The 22,265-nt window shown below is 40.6% G+C and overlaps 1 protein-coding gene across 2 annotated transcripts in view; it reads right to left on the minus strand.

Moving 5' to 3' along the window:
- The window catches only part of anapc1 (anaphase promoting complex subunit 1), a 231,177-nt gene that overhangs the window by 175,970 nt on the left and 32,942 nt on the right, over positions 1-22,265 (minus strand). For both annotated transcript variants that reach the window (XM_073055963.1, XM_073055962.1), the window contains exons 10-12: positions 16,450-16,659; positions 5,009-5,104; positions 3,238-3,328 (exon numbers count right to left, since the gene is read on the minus strand). In XM_073055963.1, the coding sequence (XP_072912064.1) occupies positions 3,238-3,328; positions 5,009-5,104; positions 16,450-16,659 (397 nt within the window). The remainder of the gene's footprint in view (positions 1-3,237; positions 3,329-5,008; positions 5,105-16,449; positions 16,660-22,265) is intronic.

Here is a 22,265-nt window from a genome sequence, read left to right on the forward strand (position 1 = left end):
TTAACACTTATTATTGACAGGAAGGCAAAGACATACAAGCTATAGTCAGCATTGCTTTGAACATGGTAAACGATGTTCACAAATTTATTGCATTTTTTGAAGAGGTTGCCAAGAGATATAATGACGGCAGAATGGTAGACACTGTCTATATGGACCATAATAAATCTTTTGCCAAGGTCCTGCAAGGATGGAAGGTTAAGGTTACACGGGTTTCAGGATCAGCTTGCAAATTGCACACAAAATTGGCTTTGTGAACAATGTCAGAGGGTAGTAATGGAGAGCTGTTCACAACGGTAACCTGAGACCAGCACTGCATCCACTGTTTGTGATCACAGACTTCCAGCGTCTGCAGTTTTATTTCACTGCTTTTTAGATGCTGACTATATTAGCTGCTCTGTCAATGGATAGACAGGCAGAAAATCTGAAACGGTCAGTGTAAAAAAAAAATAGGTTGTTGTCTAAATGTTCTCAGATTCCGCAATAAATCAAGTCACTTCAACAATGTCAACAAAATAATTCATCTTGCCTACAACCACTTTCTAACTACATTTAATATTTACTGTGGTCACAAGTTCTGTTACCCATTTCATTTCAGGTAATGATTCTCAATATTTAAATCCATTTTCTTTATTGCAGAATCATCTTCTTTTTAGGCAAACTCTTCTCCACCAATTCTCTGAGTGGTAAGGTGGCTGATTCTCTGTTAGAGGTGATGCCAGATTGGGCGGAGGGTGCTGTAGCACGGTAGGTGAGATGCTCATTCCACTATTTTGCTCCTTGTTCTTATGCTTTCAAAGAAAGATTTAAGTCGTTCAGTGACCTCCCGGTGCTTCTTGTTTGGCTACCATGGTCTAGGGATTCTTGTCTGACAATGACAATGTTATTTTTTTCATGGAGGTTTTGTCACCATCCACAAATCATCTGCAGCTTTAATTATTTATTTTTTAAAAATCACTTTGTTCAGTAAGTATGACAGTCCAAACCACCAGCAACAAATAACGAAGCAAACAACAGTCTGCCGGAAGAACTTAGCGGGTCAACAGCACATGTGGAGGTGAAGCAGTGGTTCAGGTCAAGACTCTGCATCACAACTGAGCGTAGAGAGGGATGACAGCCAGAAAAAGAGAATGGAGGGAGGAGTGAGACAGGTAACTGTTAGAACCAAATGGGGAGGGAGGCTGATGGGCAGATGGGATCAGTGGGAAGGGGTAGGTGGCAATGTAGAGACAGTGGCTGGAGGAGTGATAGGTGGAATCAAAATGAAGAGTTAAGCAGATGGAATCAGGTGGGAGAAGGAGAGGGGGCACTTTACAAATAGAAGTTGGAAGTGGAACTGATAAGGGAGGATAACAGGCGGTTGGGAACCCAACGGAGGAAGACAATGAATCTAGGCAATTGGGGGGGGTGGGGGAATGAAAAAGGTAAACAAAGGAAGACTGGACTTGGGTGGACAAGAAGGAGTGAGAAAGGACCATACGAGGTTGAGTTACCCAGAATTTAAATGTATAGTGTTCATTCTATTGGGTTGTAGGTTATCCAAGTAGAATATGAAGTGATATTCTTTGGTGTTCATAAGATGGAAGTCCTATAGCTTTCACTTTCTAATGTGCCTCTAATGGCACTTGATAGATTAGTAAAAGACTGTGTGGTTTTAAAATTATACAAGATTAAAGAAAGGAATCTCCTCTAGTCGAGTTAATAGCAGAGTTTCAGCTTGTAAAGCGTGCTTCAGTATAAGTGCAGTGAGGGATATTAGCAAGAAGGAGTTGCAACAGGAGCACAGCCCCCTCAGTACTCATTAATCAATGCATGAAGTTTACATGGTCTTTTGCAACTGTGTGTGTCTCCCCTTGGTGCTCGAGCTTCCACCCATGCCCCTAGCGTAGGTGGTGTACACTATACTAAAGGGCATGTGACGGAAAATGGGTGAAAAGGAAATCAGTGGGGGAGAGGGATTCATGTGATTGCTCTGAAAATTGAATCCTCTTGTGGCCTTTCTCTATGCAAAAAGACTATTGGATCAAAAGATAGTAGGAAGCCATGTTGGAGGCTGCACTTGGGGGTACTGTGGTACTGTGGTACTTGGGGGTACTGTGTGTAGGAAAGATACAGAGTCTGTGGAAAGGATGTAGGTTTACCAGGATGCTGCCTGGATTATAAGGAAAGACTACAAGCTATAAGGAAAAGTCGGGAAAACTTGGATTGTTCTCTTCAGAGCATTGGAAGCTGAGGGAAGACCTGATGGAGATTTTTTAAATTATGAGAGGCATAGATAGAATAAATAGTCAGAATCTATTCCCCAGGGTAGAAATGTCAAAAACCAGAGAACATGCTTTTCAGGTTGGGGGGTAGAGTTTAAGGGTGGCAAGAGGGGCATAATTTCATTCACAAAGTGTGGTAGGTGCCTGGAATGAGTTACAAAGTCAAGTTTAAGAGGTTTTTTAACGGACACATGAACATATGGGGAATGGCGGGATATGGATGATGCATAGGAAGAGGACATTTAGCATAAAGTGGCATGTAGATTATGGGCAAATGGCCTGTCTAATTCTATGTTACATGTAGGAGCAGAATTAGGCCATTCAGCCCATTGAGTCTGCTCTGCTGTGGCTGATCTTTTCTTCCCACCCTCACCCTCCGGATGAAGAAACTCCTCCGCATCTCAGTTTTAAGCAGACACCCCTTTATTTTTGGAGCTCTGCCCTCAGATCCTAGATTCCCCTACTAATGAAAACATCCTCTCCTCATCTACACTGTTCAGGCCTTATCAGTGTCTGTTATGCTTCAAAGAGCTCCCCCTCTTGTCCTTCTGAACTTTATCGAGTGAGTATAGGCCCAGAAACATCAAATGCTCCTCTTATGTTAAATCTTTCATTCCTGGGATCATCTTGATGAGCCTCCTCTGGAATCTCTCGTGGATAAGAACATCCATCCTCAGATAAATACCATTCCAAAATGGTTACATTTAAATTCTTATGCATACTCCATACTACAGTGCAGAGGGAAAAGATACAAGATAGCTGGAGAGAGATTCCAACTATTCTGGATGGATGACTGGATGACTCACTCATAAACAAAATTCCTGTAAATGGTGGGGATTGTAACGCTAATCCCTTTCAAAGGAACATTTGGAGAAAACACTGTCAATGGAACTATGATTACCCATCACATCTGCAATAATGTTGCATACGTTGCACATTCTGTATGGAATGCAGCAAGGCTTAATTCGCAGCTCACCTCCAGAGGGGCAGCGTCCTTTGCTTGTATGACAGTCACAGTTCCAAAAATCAACTGAGTCATGTCATTGCTCTCTTCAAATTTCACACACCTATTGAGGATTTAAGCAGATACGTCAGTCTAAAGGTTGCCAGGCAACCAACGTTTCCGAATAGTGAACAAGCAATCAGGTGCCTGGCCCAGTGTTTTAAGTGGGAAAGCAATACAGCAAACATAAAAATTGAAACCATACAATATTTAAATCACATCAAATTTTCAGTTATAATAGGTGACCCATGGAAGGATCACGGATGTGCCAGTAGATCTCCTACAACAAGCTTCTTCCATTGATACTTTTTGGTAGTTTCACTCAACAACTCTGCACATCAGTCATAAGAGTCACTGAAGAGAAGGTAATGATTGGAGATTATGCACTTACACAGTTGTTGAATAAATATACCAATAATGTTCATTTTAAGATTCGATAAAGATATAAATTATGCCATAATCACTCAGCAACAGAAGTACAGTGCACGTCGTCATTTATTCAAATCCCAAAATTAAATTATACAAAACACATGGTAGCTGCTTAATTATGGTTTGATATAAAAATGTGAATATTCAGCAAATCCAGCAGCATTTTACTTAGCCCACTGCTCTGATCGCTCTACACCCATGACTGTGTGGCTAGGCACAGCACAAGTGTCGTGTATAAATTTGCTGATGACACAACTATTGTTGGCAGAATTTCAGAAGGCATACAGGAACGAGACAGACCAGCCGGTTGAGTGGCGTTGCAGCAACGACCTTGCACTCAATATCAGCAAGACCAAAGAATTGATTGTGGACTTCAGAAAGGGTAAGATGAGGGAACACACATCCCCTCAGCGAGGGATCAGAAGTGGAAACAACTTCAAGATCCTGGGTGTCAACATCTCTGAGGATCTATCCAGGGCCCAACGTATCGATGCTGTTACAAGAAGGCAGGACTGTGGCTGTATTTCATTAAGAGTTTGAGGAGATCTAGTATGTCACCAAAGACACTCGCAAATTTCTACAGATGTACGGTGGAGAGCATTCTAACTGGCTGCATCGCCGTCTGATGTGGGAGGGGTGCACTGGATCGAAATAAGCTATAGAAAATTGTAAACTCAGTCAGCTCCATCATGGGCACTGGGCTTCCAAGCATCCAAGACATCTTCAAGGAGCGATGCCTCAAAAAGATGGCATTCATCATTAAGGACCCCCACCACCCAGGACATGCCCTCTTCTCATTGGTATCATCAGGGAGGAGATACAGGAGCCTGAAAGCAGACATTCAACGATTCAGGAATAGCTTCTTCCTCTCTGCCATGACATTTCTGAATGGACATTGAACCCATGAATCCTACCTCACTACCCTTTTTAAAAACCTCTTTTTGCAGTATTTAGCGAATTTAACTTTAATTTACAGTTTTTATTGTGTATTGCAATGCACTGCTGCTGCATAACAACAAGTTTCGCGACGTGGGTATGCCAGTGATACTAAACCTAATTCTGATTCAGATCTGCAGAGACAGAGAAAGCTAACATTTCAGTTCAATGACCTTTCATCACAACTAATCAGAGATCGTCAACCCGGAAAAGTAATTCTGCTCCCCTTATCACAGACGGCTCCCTGAATGATTTGAGATCTTCAGTATTTTACTTCAAGGTTGTTCTTTCATATAAATTACTTCTTTAGTCATCCAGGAGATTAACCAGAATACCAAGGTCTTGTCATTTTGACCAGCATATCAGTGAATACACTCACCGTAGCTGATGGCGAGACTCCACCAAGTAACACAAGAATTTCTGACCGCAGAGATCACTGGTAATAAATACTTTTGTGGCCTGAGAATTCTTTTCCCTGTGAAAGCAGAAATTAACACAAATATCATGTAAGGCATTACCTGGTGTTGTTATTGAGGTTATTGCCTTACATTCCAATGAAATTTTCACCCAAAAACCTTTATCACTAATTATTTTACAAACATGTTTAAATATCAATATGAGACTATTTAACCAAGGCAGGAAAACAGAAACATAAGAAATACTGCCGATGCAACACACACAGAATGCTGGAGGAACTCAGCAAGTCAGGCAGAATCTATGGAAGTGAATAAACAGTTAACGTTTAGGGCCAAGACCTCCCATCAGAACTTGGCCAGAAACATCAACTATCTATTCTTCTCCACAGAAGCTGCCTGATTTACTGAGTTACTCCAGGTGTGTGTGCGTGTGTGTGCATTTGTTTGTTTTGCAGGAAAATGGAATTCAGATAAATGGACATAACCTAAATGAACGACAAAATGTATTTGTGGGGCAAATTTTAGTATTAAAGTAGGTCCAATCCATGCCTTGTAGACTTAATTTATTAAACTATCATTAACTTTTAGCCTTGATTTATACAGTACACATCTTCTGTCTGAAGCAGTGTATCACGTTATCCCCTTTCTTTCAATTTTCTCTCCTCTCTCTCTCGAGGCTCTTAATAATACCATAAGCTTTGTACCACCTCTCTAAATTATTATTCGTCAAGCTTGTGCATAATTTTTCAGACACCACAAGGTTCGACAGTGGAGCCAATGTGTCTTTTCCCCAACTTTGATGCATGTGCTTGGGCAAGGACACTTGAGAAGAATTTGGGAGCACTCAAGCCTATTTATTCATCCACCACGCCTAAAGTCATCAAAGGTAACGAACGCTCAAGCTGCGTTCAGACATGAATTAGCCTCAAATAATCAACAGCTCATCAAATAAATGTGGTTAGATTTAATATATGTGCTGCTGATTTGACTCCAGAATCAAATCCTTAATATTTACTCCAGATGGGAGGATTACTTTTCAGTACTATGGTTGTGATTAACACTGCACCACTTTCACAGAAGTGCCTTTAACTTACTTTCAACTATTCACACCAAAAATAAACATATACCACCAGCCCCACGTGGAAGTAAAGCAACGCTGAGATCTTCCTATACCAAAAGGCAGGAAAATAGATTGACTTCAACATCAGATGTGACCAAATGGAATGGAGGTACAGAGGCAAAGCAAGAAGTCCTGCGGCTTCACAGCTCCCACAAAGCAGGCTGGATCACACCCTGTGACGCAGCCTCTGTGGAGTTTACATGCTCTTCTCATGATTGCGTAGGTTTCCCTCTGGTGCTTCAATTTCTTCCCAAATTCCAAAAACCTGCTGGTTAGCGTGTTAAACGGTTCCTATCAAATATCCACAGTGTAGGCAAGTGGAAGGAAGACAGGGAGGGGGACGGCTTGGAGAATTCATAAGCATGCATGTCAACAAATATTACAGGGAAATAAGCTGGGGAATGGAGTTAATGGGATTCTGATGGGAGCCAGCCAGAATGGACTCGATGGGCCAAATGGTCTTCTTTGCTGTTGTTAGGAAATACGAGAAGCTAATATAGGAGAACGTGAGGTGACTTTCACTCCTGCAGAGACTAACATAATCCCACTCGGCACCAATCTCAAATCAAAAGCAGGACTGGCTGGCTTACTAAACCAAAAAATCAATGCTACTGAGCATTTCAAAAGTGGTTTCCTCAGTGAAATGTTTTTATCAAGTCTGCAGAGAAAATTAAAGGGCTGATGAAAAGTTGAGAGTCAGAACTGTTGGGATTCAAAATTAAAACCTCAAATGAAATCTAAATGATCTACAAACCCCAGAACGTGCTTGAGATATATTAACATAATGCATCCACATCAATGTTACCATTTTCATGGAAACAACCATATCTTCTTTTGCTATTTGGATCATCCATCAAAGCACTACATGACCCCTTTCTTTCATTAGCAAATTAGGTTCTCCAACATGTGACAGTCAGATGTTTAACAGGAGAAAATTAACTGAAAGCATGCTTCTCCCCACTCTCTGCTCTGACTTTGCATAATTCAGTCAAACACTCATTTCAGGATATAGCAATGTTTTATAACTGAATTACAAATGTGTGCTTGCAATCCTTTTAAACAGTCACAAAATATCTGCCTCCTTTCTGATATTGAGCTAAAACTCCTAAATGAAGATTGAAAACATTACGGAAGCTATGTTTTTGGCTCATAGATATAACAAATTCCACGTATACAGCTCACCAAAAACGTTACAGAGAAAAAGAAAACTACTTAAAAGCAACAAAGGAGGAGGCGCACACACACACACACAGATGACTTAAATGTGGCTACTTGTTACTGAGGAACTTGCACATTCCTCAGAGTAACCCCAGAACAACACCTATGAGATAATAGCAACACACTCAAAATGCTGGAGGAACTCAGCAGGTCAGGCAGCATCGATACCAAAATGTTTTCCATTGATGCTGCCTGGCCTGCTGAGTTCCTCCAGCATTTTGTGTGTGTGTTGCTCGGATTTCCAGCATCTGCAGATATTCTCTTGTTTGTGTTCTATGAGCTAATAGTCTTTAATGGGTATAAGTGATTAGTGGTAAACACAAGAGAATCTGCAGATGGGGAAAATCCAGAGCAAAACGCCGGAGGAACTCAGCAAGTCAGGCAACATCAAAGGTTAATGGATAAACAGCCAATATTTCAAGGCAAGATCTATCATCAGGACTGGAAAGGAAGGGGGGGGGGTGATGTCAGGATAAGAAGGTGGGGGGGGGGGAAGGAGAACATGGTAGAAGATGATAGGTGAAGCCAGGTAGGTGGGGGAGGGGAAGTGCAAGAAGAAGCTGGGAGGGGATAGGTGGAAAAGATAAAGAACTGGGAAGAAAGGAATCTGATAAGAGAGGAGAGTGGATCATGGGACAAAGGGAATGAGGATGAACACCAGGGGGAAGGTGAGGAGAAGTAGTAAGAGGCCAGAGTAAAGAATTGAAGGGGGAGGGGAGAAAAAGAAATCATCAGAAGAAATCGATATTCATGCCATCAGGTTGGAGGCTACCTAGACGGAATGAGGTGTTGCTCTTACATCATGAGAGTGGCCACATTGTGGCAGAAGAGGAGGCCACGGGAAGGGGGATAGGAATTTAAATAGTTGGCTACCATAAAACTCAGCTGTTCACAGATGGGAAGAGAGGCGCGACAAAGCATTCCCCCGATCTACGTGGGGTCTCACCAATATAGAAGAGGCTGCAGTGGAAGCACCAGAAACAGTAGACAACCCCAAAAGATTCACAGGTAAAGCATTGGCTCACCTGGTTTGGAGCCCTGAATGGAGGTGAGGGAGGAGGTGAACGAACAGGTGTAGCACTTTGGCCACTCGCAGGGATAAGTGCTGGGAAGGAGATTAGTGAAGAGGAATGAATGACAACGGAATCGAGGAGGGGGCGATCCCAGCAGAGAGCGGAGAGTGGTGGGGGGGGAAACGCAAGAAGCTTGATGGTATGGTCTTGCAGATGTAGAGGCTTATGGATAGGACAAGAGGAAATCTATCCCAGTTAAGGAGGCAGAAAGATGGGATGAGAAATTTAGGAGATGCTGGTGAGAGTAGCATTAATGGTGGAGGAAGGGAAACCCCATTCTTTGAAGGAGGAAGACATCTCTGAAGGCCTGGATAGGAAAGACTCATCCTTGGAACAGTGTGATGGAGAGAAAGCAAATGAGAAAAGGAAATAGTACTTTTACAGGGTGGGAAGACAAATAGACAAGATAGCTGTGGGAATCAGTAGGTTTTTTTTTACCACTAGACAGTTTGTCTCCAGAGGTGGAGACAGAGAGATCGAGAAAGGGGAGGGAGGTGTCAGAAATGGACCAAGTGAATTTAAGGGCAGGGTGGAAGTTGGAGGCGAAGTTGATGAAACTGACAAGCTCAGCATGGGTGCATAAAGCAGCACCAATGCAGTTGTCAAGGTAGCGCAAAAAGTCTTGAAGAGCAATACCAGTGAAATCTGGGAACGTGGACTGTTGCACATTGCGAACGAAAATAGAGGCATAACTGGGGCCCACATGAATGCCCATTGTCTACACCTTGAGTTTGAGGAAAGTGGGAGGAGCTGAAACAGAAATGGTTGAGGATGCAGACCAGTTCTGCCAGATAGAGGAGGGTGGTGGTGGAGAGCAGCTGCTCAGAGCTGTCGTCGAGAGAGAAGCGAATGAGTTTGCTGAATGTCCACAAGATCGCTTTTTAAAACAGTTTGTCGTTGAGCCTACTAGGGGATCAGATATACTGGACTGAGTATTATGTAATGAACCAGAGGTGATTAGGGAATTTAAGGTAAAACAACCCTTAGGAGGCGGTGATGACAATACGGTTGAGTTCAACTTGAAATTTAACAGGGAGAAAGTCTGATGTAGCAATATTTTAGTGGAGTAAAGGAAATTACAGTGGCATAAGAGAGGAGTTGGCCACCATAAATTGGAAGGAGCTGCTAGCAGGGATGACAGCAGAGCAGCAATGGTGTGAGTTTCTGGGGAAAAAGAGGAAGGTGCAGGATAGATGTATTTCAAAAACAAAAAAAAATTCAAATGGCAAAATAGTACAACCATGGCTGACAAGGGAAGTCAAAGCTAATGTAAAAGCAAAAGAAAGGGCCTAACAGGACACAAAAATTAGTGGTAAAACAGAGGATTGGAAAGCTTTTAAAAATCTACAGAGAGCAATTAGAAGAATCGTTAGGAGGGAAAAGATGAAATATGAAGGCAAGCTAGCAAACAGTATCAAAGCTGACAGTGAAAACTTTTCAAGTATGTAAAAAATAAAAGAGAGATGAGAGTGGATAGAGGACCAGTAGAAGATGACCAGAAGAACTGCTCCCTAGGGTTCTGAAAGAGGTAGCAGTAGAGACAGCAGAGGCATTAGCAATGATCTTTCAAAAATCATTGGACTCTGGCATGGTGCCAGAGGACTGGAAAATTACAAATGTCACTCCACCCCTGAAGAAAGGAGAAAGACAGCAGAAAGGAAATTATAGACCAGTTAGCCTGACCCCAGTGGTTGGGAAGACGTTACAGTCAATTGTTAAGGTTGAGGTTATGGAGTACTTGGTGACACAGGACAAGTTAGGACAACGCCAGCATGGATTCCTTAAGGGAGAATCGTGCCTGACAAACTGTTTGAATTCTTTCAGATTAAAAGTAGGATAGATAATGGGGATGCAATGGATGTTGTATATTTGGACTTTTGGAAGGCCTTTGACAAGGGGCCACACATGAAGCTGCTTACCAAGTTAAGAGCCCATGGTATTACAGGAAAGGTACTGGCATGGTTAGAGCATTAGGTGATTGGTAGGAGGCGGTGACTAGTGGTATTCCGCAGGGGTCGGTGTTGGGACGGCTTCGTTTTACGCTGTATGTCAATAATTTAGATGATGGAATAGATGGCTTCATTGCCAAGTTTGCAGCTGATACAAAGACTGGTGGAAGGGCAGGTCGTCGTCATCGTGGCTATCCCTCGAGGTCGAGGATGATGTTCTTCGTTCCGTGGATCTATTTGTGGGCTCTCAAGTGGCCTATGAGTCCAATCTTGGCTTTGAAAGTTCTTCCGCATTCAGCACAGGTAGTTCCAGATGGCAGATCGGGCTTTGGTTGTTGCTGCCTCTCTTTCCATTTTCTTCTCTTTTCTTCTAATTCTGCACATCTGTTGGCTTCAAAAGTTGCTGTTCCTTCTCGGATGATGGTTTGCCAGAGTTTCCTGTCCTTGGCATTGGTTTCCCAATTGTTGATGTTACATTTCTTCATGTTGGCTTTTAAGACGTCTTTGAATCTCTTCTGTTGTCTGCCTCTTTTACACTTGCCTTCTTTAAGCTGGGAGTAGAAGATCTTTTTCGGCAGACGTTTCTTTCATCCGAATAACGTGACCGCTCCATCTGAGTTGGTTCTTGATGACGTAGGCTTGTTGTTTTTGCTTCACATAGCATGCTGATGTTGGTTCTTCTATCTTCCCAGCTGATATTTAAGATGTTTCGAAGACAGTGTTGATGGAACTTTTCAAGTGCCTTCAGATGTCGTCGGTATGTTGTCCAGGTTTCTGATGCATACAGGAGCGTCGGGATTACCACAGCTTTGTACATTAGCATCTTGGTGTCTGTTCAGATGTCACAATCATGAAAGACTCTTGTTCGGAGACGTCCAAAAGCTGTTCCGGTGCACTTAAGACGATGTTGGATCTCGTCATTAAGGTCGACATTGGAGGAGAGGTGACTTCCACGATACGAAAAGTAGTCCATGTTTTCCAGGGTTGTTTCGCCAAGTTCAATTGATGGTTCTATCCAATTTGTCTCAATTGGTGATGGTTGGCAGATGATCTCAGTCTTCTTGGAATTGATGGTAAGTCCAAGTTTCGTGCATGCACAGTTGAAGGCAGTCTGAATCTGGTGTAGGTGGCCTTCTGAGAGAGCTGCAACACAGTTGTCGTCTGTGTTGCAATAGTGGAAGGGCAGGAAGTGTTGAGGAAACAGGCAGGCTGCAGAAGGAGTTAGAGAAATTAGGAGAATGGGCAAGAAAGTGGCAAATGAAACACAGTAATGGAGAATGCATGGTCGTGTACTTTGGTAGAAGAAATAAGTGTGCAGACTATTTTCTAAACGGGGAGAAAATCCAAAAATATGAGATGTAAAAGGGACTTGGGAGTCTTTGTACAGAACTCCCTAAAGGTTCATTTGCAGGTAGAGTCGATGGTGAGGAAGGCAAATGCAATGTTAGCTTTCATTTCAGATAGTCTAGAATACAAAAGCAGGGATGTGATGCTGAGGCTTTATAAGGCACTAGTCAGGCCTCACCTAGAGTACTGTGAACAGTTTTGGGCTCCTTATATAAGAATAGATGTACTGGCATTGGAGAGAGTTCAGAGGAAGTTCACAAGGATGATTCTGGGAATGAAAGGGTTATCATACGAGGTACGTTTGATAGCTCTACGTCTGTACTTGGAATTTAAAGGACGAGGGGGGATCTCACTGAAACCTTTCCAATGTTGAAAGGCCTAGACAGAGTAGATGTGGAACGGATGATTCCCATGGTGGGAGAGTCTGGAACAAGAGGCACAGCCTCAAGACAGAGGGGTGTCCATTTCAAACAGAGATAGGAAGAAATTTCTTTAGACAGAGGGAGGTGAATTTGAGGTACTTATTACCACAGGTGGCTGTGGAGACCAGGTCATTGTGTGTATTTAAGGCAGAGCTTGAGAGGCTCTTGATTGAACATGGCATTAAAGGTTAAGGGGAGAAGGCTGGAGAATGGGACTAAGGAGGGGGAAAAGCCATAATTGAATGGCGGAGCAGAGTCAATGGGCCAAATGGCCTAATTCTATTCTTATGCCTTATGGCTTTAAGGCCTTAATTGGGGATAGAAGTGTATGTGGACTGGACATCAATGGTGAAAATGAGGCAATCATGGCCGGGGAATTGAAAGCTGTTGAGGAGATTGAGAGCACGTGAAGTGTCGTGATATAAGTGGCAAGGGACTGAGACGAGGGGGATAAAATGGAATCCATACTTGTGTACTTGAGTTCATGGGGGCAGGAGCAGGCAGAAGCAATGGGCCTACTCAGTCAGGTTTGTGAATCTTTAGTAGGAGGTAGAAATGAGCCGCGTGGGGTAAAGGAAATATGAGGTTGGTGTCATTGGATTGGAGATCTCCAGAGGAGAAAGGAATGCTGAAGTGAACCTGGTTGATGTCTCATTGGCTATTAGAGATTAAAAGATCAAGAGCAGGCAGAGATCCAGAGTGGGGGGGGGGGGGGGGGGTCCAAGAAGAGGAGGAGAGTTGGAGACAGGAGAAAGGAACATCATTGTAGGGTTCAGAGTCCTTGCCAAAGAAGTGGACTTGGAGACAGAGGTGGCAGAAGAGTTCGGTGTTGTGGCTGGCATGGAACTCACTGTGATGCAGGCACAGGGGGGGCAAAGGTGAAGCCTCAGAGAGAGAAAGGTTGAAGTGAATGGTGAAGACCTGGCAAGGATCAGGCGAGGGAAGAGAATTGGTGTTGTCAGAGTAAAGGGGAGTGTTAGGGTGTTCAGGGAAATTGGGGTGGACGACGATGGAGGCACTCTGATAGTTTCCAACAGGTGACAGAGGAGTTTGAGAGACCCGACATTGGGGAATAGTGATGGGGGAAGCGAAGCCAGGACACAGCAGCAACATGAGAGGCCTCAAGTCTCGGTCCAGAGGTAGAAAAGGCCGCATAATTCACAGTCTTAATGCATCTGACGTTGTTGGAATCAGAGTTGGTGACAGTGTTATCCATTGTCTGGAGGCATTAGGGCTATTGGAAGCAGAATTGGAGGTGGCGGGATCTGCAGTTTGGAGACCGTGGGATCCACGGTCTGGAGACATCCGATTTAATCAAGGACCGAGTGGGAGGCGGAAAAGGCCGCAGCTCAGTGCATCGGAACTGGAGTTGGAAATTGTAAGATCTGTCTCTAAAGTGATTAGCAGTAGCAACTTTGCCCCATGGTCAGAAGGTTGTGCATTTAAGTCCCATTATAGAAACTAAAGTACAAAAGATTCAAACCAACTCTCCCTCGTTATTTCTCGGTAATGCTGCACTCTCAAAGGTGCTATCATTCACTTAAGAAGATAAAATTATTCCTTGTGTGGTATGTCAGCTGGACATATAAAGAACCGAAAGCACCAAAGGCAGGCAGAGACATCATTCCTGATGTAGGATCTACATTAATTCCTCAGCTGACATTACTAAAACAGATGACCAGTTTATTGACACAATGGAGCTTCTACAAACTTCTTTGCACCAAATTGGACTCTCAGTTCCTATTGACGGGAATTCGATTTTACCTCACTGTCTGTCAAGTGCTCGACAACAAGTGAGCTGTTTTAACTTTTGATGGTACACCACACAAAACAGCTCAGGTTGTTACAGAAAACTATAAAATCTACAGATTGTGGAGGTGAAAGCTCCTATTAAATGCAGCTATGACTTGTGTTGGCTATTATTTGTCAACTAAGCACACTTAGTTTCAACTTCTAGTGCAAACAGCACAGCGCAAAAGCAAGGCAGCCCAGTTAGTGAAGGACTACAGGTGTGACAAACTATCAGAAATATCATGTTCCCACTTGAACTGTAGACACATTGCAAACTGACATGTGGTCATAGTATAGATATCCCATTGTAATCCAAAAGAAAAATCAGTAAGTTCACCAGAGCTTTGTCCAACAATTGTCCCACAGCCTCATCTACTAGAGCTGGTAACTTACCTCATCACTACATGTAGAATCTTGTTAAACACAAAGTCACTGTCCATTAATCGTGTCTCTGAATATTAGAAATAATTTGCATTTTGTTTACAAAATGCAAAAACCTGCCTGATCATTCAAGAACAAATTCTCCCCCGCTGTATTCAAATTTCTAAACCTATCAACTCTTTCAGATGTCATTCCTGGTGGTGCTGCTGTGTTATCTACAGTGCCTATAAAAAGAATTCACCACCCCTTGGAAGTTTTCATGTTTTATTGTTTTACACTTAATCACAGCTAACTTAATTTGGCTCTTTTCACATTGATCAACAGAAGAGACTTTTTCGTGTCAAAGTGAAAACAAATTTCTCCAAATTATTCTAAATTTATTACAGTTATTAAACACAAAATAATTGATTGCATAATTACTACTCAAGTCAGTATTTAGCAGATACACCTTTGGCAGCAATTACAGCATTGACTCTGTGTGGATAGACAAATCTGGACACTGCAAGCTTTTCCCTATTCTTCTTTACAAAACTGATCAAGCTCTGCAATCTGACACATTGCATGGGGATTATCAGTGAACAGCCCTTTTTAAGTCCCGCCACAAATTCTCAATTGGTCTGGAATCTGACAAGGCCACTTCAGAACACTAACTTTGTTGTTTTTAAGCCATTCCTGCGTAGCTTTGGCTTTATGCTGGGGCCTTTGTATTGCTGGAAAACAAATCTTCTCCCAAGTCACAGTTCACTTGCAGACTGCATCAAGTTTTCCTCCAGGATTTCCCTGTATTTTGCTGCATTCATTTTACCCTCTGCCTCCATAAGCTTTCCAGGGCCTGCTGCAGTGAAGTATCCCCACAGTATGATGCAGCTACCACCATATTTCACAATAGGGATGGTGTGCTTTTGATGACATCTGGTGTTTGGCTTACTCCAAACAGAGCTTTTAGAATAAAGGGCAAAGAAGCTCAACTTTGGTTTCATCAGACCTTAGAACTTTCTTCCAGCTGACTTCAGTTTCCCCACTTGCCTTCATGCAAACTAGTCCAGATTTCATTTTTTTCCCCCCAATGCTGGCTTTCTCTTTGCCACTCTCCCATAAAGCTGTAACTGGCAGAGCACCCAGGTAACAGTTATTGCATGTGCAGTCTCTCCCATCTCAGCCACTGAAGCTTGTAACCTCTCCAGACTTGTCTTAGGTCTCTTGGTGGCCTCCCTCACTAGTCCCCTTCTTGCATGATCACTCAGTTTTTGAGGACGGCCTGCTCTAGGCAGATTTACACCTGTGCCATATTCTTTCCATTACTTGATGATTGACTTAACTGTACTCCAAGGGATATAAAGTGACTTGGAAATGTTCTTGTATCCATCTCCTGAATTGTGCTTTTCAATAATCTTTTTGCAGAGTTGCTTGGAGTGTTCTTTTGTCTTCGTGGTGTGGTTTTTGCCAGGATACTGACTCACCAGCAGTTGGGCCTTCGAGATACAGGTGTATTTTTACTACAATCAATTGAAACACCTTGACTGCGCATGGTAATCTCCATTTAAATAATTATTTGACTTCTAAAGGCAATTGGCTGCACCAGTTAAGATATGGTGTGTCATAATAAAGGGGCTGAACACTTATGTAATCAATTATTTTTGCGTTTTATATCTTTAATTAATTTCAATCACTTTGCAAAGATCTGTTTTCACTTTGACATGAAAGAGTCTTTTTCTGTTGATCAGCATCAAAAAAAAAATCCAAATTAAATCCACTGTGATTCAATGTTGTAAAACAATGAGACATGAAAACTTCCGGGGGGTGGGGGAGTGTATACTTTTTGTAGGCTCTGCATTTCTATCTTCTCTGTTACTGGCACTTCAGCATTTCTCTTTGTACTACCTCAGTCTGCACTACCACACTTTACACTTTTCCATAGTTCTGCACTCATTGCTGTATATTGTATCCATTATTGCTACACTGTGGGCTTCACACTCCATTGCACCTGGATGCAATGACACTCGTCTGAATCTGAAAATGGCGAGGCACTGAAAAGCAATCCTGAATTGATTTTGGACTCTTGAAGAAAAGCTCACCGCCAGTAAGAAAAATCTCTTCACTGACCTTGAGCTGACAACATTTTCTGTCCACAGATGCTCAAGGCACAACTCTGGAATGACCGGCTCTGTCTCAGATACAAGCAGCGAATCACTGAGAGTGCTGTTTGGGGAGTGGGAATTCCGGCCTCGCTTCGGAGAAGGGGTGTAGGTTGATAGGTTGAATCGCTGAATGCCAGAGAAAGCTGAAGCTCCCAGCGAAGGGGAATGAGATCGGCTGGAAAAAAAGAAAATATCTTACAAAATTTGCAGACAGCAGCAACAGATAATAGTCTACAGGAGACACAAAACCCAGCAGTTGAATACCACAAGATGGAGGAGCAGAATTATGCCATTCGGCCCATCAAGTCTGCTCCGCCATTTCATCATGGCTGATCCATTTATCCTCTCGGCCCCAAACTCTTGCCTTCTCCCCTTACGACTTCATGCCCTAACCAATTAAGAACGTATCAACCTCTGTCTTAAATACACATAAAGACCCTGGCCTCCACAGCCATTAAGAGTTGTCTAAAAGTCATTAATGTATTATTTTTGCCCACCTAACATACACTCTCCACCAATAAAGGAGAGGGGGACATAAAGACAGATTGCCATTAGAAAATTGACTACTTTTACGATCAGGTCAGAGTGTAAATATCAACAAAGATATATTGTTGGCACCGGAAACAAGTACTGGAAGTGACCACCTTTTAGGAAATCGCATACTGGGAAATCCTAGGGAGTCAAGCAGAGCAGCAAGAGTTGTTTAGGCAGTACGAAGGAGAAGAGCAAAGAAATGGTTACGAAATCTTTCTTTCTTTCTTTTTAAATCTTTTTATTGATTTTAAACAAACATAAATGAAACATTGAGTACAAACAGCTTGAGAGTACATAATTAATAGGTTAGGATATAAATACAAATAGATAATAATCCATATATAATAACCTCCCAAACTCATAGTGGTTACAAAAAGCGGAGAAAATAAAAATTAAACCCACAGAAAAGAAGAAAAACCCAACCAACATGGGCCATTGCAATATATCAAATATACACAGTAGCGTCAATAAGTCCGCACCTCCATCCAAATAATTAAAGATGATAAGAGTAAGGTTTAGGAAAAGTCAGTTTAGCTCATATGAAAATGTTGAATAAATGGTCTCCAAGTTTCTTCAAATTTAACTGAAGGGTCAAAGACAACACTCTTATTTTTTCTAAAACAAGAAATAATTTGAGAAAACCACTGAAATACAGTTGGAGGATTAATTTCTTTCCAGTTCAATAGGATAGATCTTCTAGCCATTAATGTAACAAATGCAATCATCCACCAGGCTGAGGGGGATAAACAACTATTATCCACCACTGGTAAACCGAAAATTGCAGTAATAAGATGCAGTTGCAATTTGATGTTCAGAACTGTTGAAATAATACCGAAAATATCTTTCCAATAATATTGCAAACAGGGGCAAGACCAAAACATGTGGGTCAATGAAGCAACTTCAGAATGACATCTGTCACCGGTTGGATTAACATGAGAATAAAATCGAGCGAGTTTATCCTTGGACATGTGAGCCCTATGTATAACCTTAAATTGTATTAGGGCATGTTTAGCACAAATAGAAGAAGAATTAACTAATTGTAAAATTTTCTCCCACTGCTCTGTGGGTATAAGACAGTGAAGTTCTTTTTCCCATTCCTTCTTAATTTTTTCTGATAGTCCTGGCTGTATTTTCATGATCATGTTATAAATGATGGCTACTAAACGCTTCTGGCAAGGATTCAGAACTAAATTTTTTTCCGTAATATCCATTGGACATAATTTCGGAAAAGACTGAAACATATTATTCAAGAAATTTCTAACTTGCAGGTATCTAAAAAATGAGTTTTAGGCAAATTATATTTATTGGACAGCTGATCAAAGGACATAAAACTATTATCTAAAAATAGATCACAAAAACATGTAATACCTTTTGTTTTCCATAACACAAAGGCTTGGTCCATAAAAGAGGGCTGGAAAAAAAAGTTAGATATAATAGGGCTTGATAAGATAAACTTATTCAAGCCGAAGAATTTACGAAATTGAAACCATATTCATAATGTATGTTTAACTATAGGATTAGTTATTTGTTTATTCAATTTAGATAAAGCAAAAGGAAGCGAAGATCCTAAAATAGAAAACAATGAAAAGTCTTGTACAGATTCACACTCCAATATTTACCCATTGTGGGCAAGGTACTATAATCAATTCTTGTGTCCAAAATATTAAATAGCGAATGTTAACTGCTCAGTAGTAAAATCTTAGGTTTGGCAAAGACAAACCGCCTTCCTTCTTGGGCTTCTGTGAATATTTTTTACTTAATCTAGGATTTTTATAATGCCACACATACAAGGATATTTTGGAGTCAATAATATCAAAAAAAGATTTAGGAATAGAAATTGGTAATGCTTGAAATAGATATAAAAATTTGGGTAAAACTATCATCTTAATAGCATTAATTCAACCAACCAATGACAAAGATAATGGGGATCATCTGGTAATAAGTTGCTTGATTTGGACAATTAAAGGTAAAAAGTTAACTTTAAATAAATCCTTATGTTTCTCGGTAATTTTAATACCCAAATAAGTAAAATGATCTCTAACACCTTTAAATGGTAAGTGTTTATAGATTGAAACTTGCATATTTAATGGAAATAATTCACTCTTATTAAAATTCAGTTTGTAGCCAGAAAAGCTACTAAACTGAGCAAGCAAGGATAAAATAACAGGAATAGATCTCTCAGGGTCAGATATGTATAGTAACAAATCATCAGCATATAATGATAACTTATAAGTCCCTTCCTTACGGGTAATAACAAAAATATTAGGTGATTCACGAATGGCAATGGCTAAAGGTTCCAAAGCAGTATCAAATAATAGAGGATTTAAAGGACAGCCTTGCCTCGTACCACGGGACAACTGAAAGAAAGGAGATCTCTGATTATTGGTAAGAACCAAAGCCAAAGGTTTATAATATATTAATTTAATCCATGATATAAATTTCAGGTTAAAATTAAAATTCTGCAGCGTATTAAATAAATATGGCCATTCAACCCTATCGAACGCTTTTTCAGCATCTAAGGAAATGACAAATTCTGGTATTTTAGGTGAAGGAGTATAAATTATATTAATTAATTTTCTAATGTTAAAGGATGAATAACAATTTTTAATAAATCCGGTCTGGTCTTCAGAGATAATTTGAGGTATTATATTTTCTAGTCTAGTGGCTAAAATTTTGGTAAAAATCTTGGAACCTGTATTCAGCAAGGATATAGGCCGATAGGATGCACATTCAGTAGGATCTTTATCTTTTTTAAGAATTAGACAAATGGAGGCATCACAGAAATATTGTGGTAGTTTACCTACAGTTAATGCATCTTTAAAAATTTTACAAAGCCAAGTAGAGAATATAGAAGAAAAGGATTTAAAAAATTCCGCAGTATAACCATCCAGACCAGGGGCTTTACCTGAATTCATTGAAAAAATAGCCTCTTTTATTTCGATTTCCGTAATAGGTGCGTCTAGAAATACACAATCTTCTGCTGTTAATTTTGGGATATTCAATTTTCTTAAAAATTCATCCATTATGGAAGAATCCTCAACAAATTCTGATTGATATAAAGAGTTATAAAAATCTTGAAAGGCTTTATTTATCTCTTTATGATCAATCATCAAAGTGCCATCTCGTTTATGAATCTTAATGATTTGCCATTTAACCGAAGCAGTTTTCAATTGATTAGCCAATAATTTCCCAGATTTATCTCCATGTACATAAAACTGAGTTCTGGATTTAATTAACTGATTTTCAATCGAGGAGGATAATAACAAACTATGCTCCATTTGAAGTTCAACTCTCTTTTTATAAAGTTCTTTACTAGGGGGTCACTGAATAAGTCTTATCAATTTCTTTAATTTTATCGACCAATGTAAGTAGTTCAGTATTAGTTCATTTCCTAATTCCAGCAGAGTATGAAATAATTTGTCCACAAATAAATGCTTTAAAAGTATCCCATAATATTCCACTAGAGATCTCTTCTGTAGAGTTTGTCGAAAAAAACAAATCAATTTGCTGTTTAATAAAGTTGAGAAAGTCTGAATCCTGAAGTAAAGTAGAGTTGAACCGCCAAGATTTGGCATTTGAGGATGAATCCATTGTCTTAATAGATAGCTTCAGAGGTACAAGGTCCGAGATGGTAATGGAATCATATTTACAATCAATAACATCCGTAAGTAAACGATGATCAATAAAGAAATAGTCAATTCTTAAGTAATTATGATAAACATGAGAAAAGTATGAAAATTCTTTGTCATTGGGGTGTAAGAATCGCCAAATTTCAGAAATTCCAGTATCAACCATAAAGGAGTTAATAAGAGAGAACGATTTATTCAGAAGAACCTGAGTAGATTTAGATCTATCCATCGAGGGATTTAAGCAACAGTTAAAATCCCCACCCATTATCAACAGGTACTCATTGAAATTAGAAAAAGATGTAAATAAACACTTAAAAAATTCAGGAGAATCAGTATTTGGAGCATAAACATTAACTAAAACAACTTTTTGACTAAAAAGTAAACCAGTGAGAAGCAAAAATCTACCTTGTGAGTCTGAAATTGTTTCATAGTGTATAAAAGAGGTTGAGGAATCTATAAAAATGGAAACGCCTCTTACTTTGGCTTGGGAATTCGAATGATACTGTTGGCCTTTCCAAAACCTAAAAACATGTTGACTATCCTCCTTCCTCAAATGAGTCTCTTGTACAAAGATAATATTAGCATTCATTCTGTGGAATACTTTAAATATTTTTTTCCGTTTAATCGGATGATTTAAACCGTTAGTATTCCAAGAAGCAAAATGAATAATCTTATCCATATTGCCAATATTTATTGTAGTTAACACATAAAGTTAAAAAGAAGATGAACTCATGAATCCGGAAGAGGAAATCAAGTTCAAAGAGGAACCGGAAGTTACGACACTCCAGCCATTTTGGTAGTTTCAAGTCAGCCCATGAAGTGAAAACTAAGCAGAAAGCAAATGCAAAACAGAAGCCCCCTCCCCCCACCCCCAGAACCCCAGAAAAAATCCAGTAAGAGGCAAGCAGGCAATCTAATACTAATTTTATCCCGATGTCTCAAGACGGCAACTCAAACGAAAAAGTAAAAAGTAAAAAGCAGACACAAATCACCCATATTCAAAAAAAGGGGTTAGTCATTCCCTAATAGCAGATCCAGTATTGCACATTCTCTCATTGGGAGTTCTATATACAGATGAAGGAACATTTCCTCTAGACCTTTGACTGTATGGGATTCCCGGTCAAAATGTGGAAAGTTAAAATCACCTACTATAATAACCTTATGCTTCTTGAAACAGTCCACAATCTCTCTGCAAATTTGTTCCTCTAAATATCTCGGACTGTTGGGTTGTTTGTAATAAAGCCCCATTAATGTGGTCATACAATTCTTATTTCTCAGTTCTACCCATAGAGCCTCACTAGTCAAGTTCTCCAGTCTGCCCTGACAGAGTACTGCTGTGACATTTTCCCTGGCTAGTAATGCCACCCCTCCTTCTTTAATCCCTCCCGCTCTATCATGCCTAAAACAACAGAACCCCAGAATATTGAGCTGCCAGTCCTGCCGTTCCGGCCAGCAAGTCTCACTAATGGATACAACGTCATAATTCCAGGTATTGATCCATGCCCTGACTCATCCGCCCTTCCTAGGATACTTCTTGCATTGAAATATACACATCTCAGGACACTAGTCGTACCACGCTTAACCTCTTGATTCCTGACTTAGTCTGAGGTCTTACCAA

This window comes from Hemitrygon akajei, chromosome 9 (assembly GCF_048418815.1).
Source record: "Hemitrygon akajei chromosome 9, sHemAka1.3, whole genome shotgun sequence".
NCBI lineage: Eukaryota > Metazoa > Chordata > Chondrichthyes > Myliobatiformes > Dasyatidae > Hemitrygon > Hemitrygon akajei.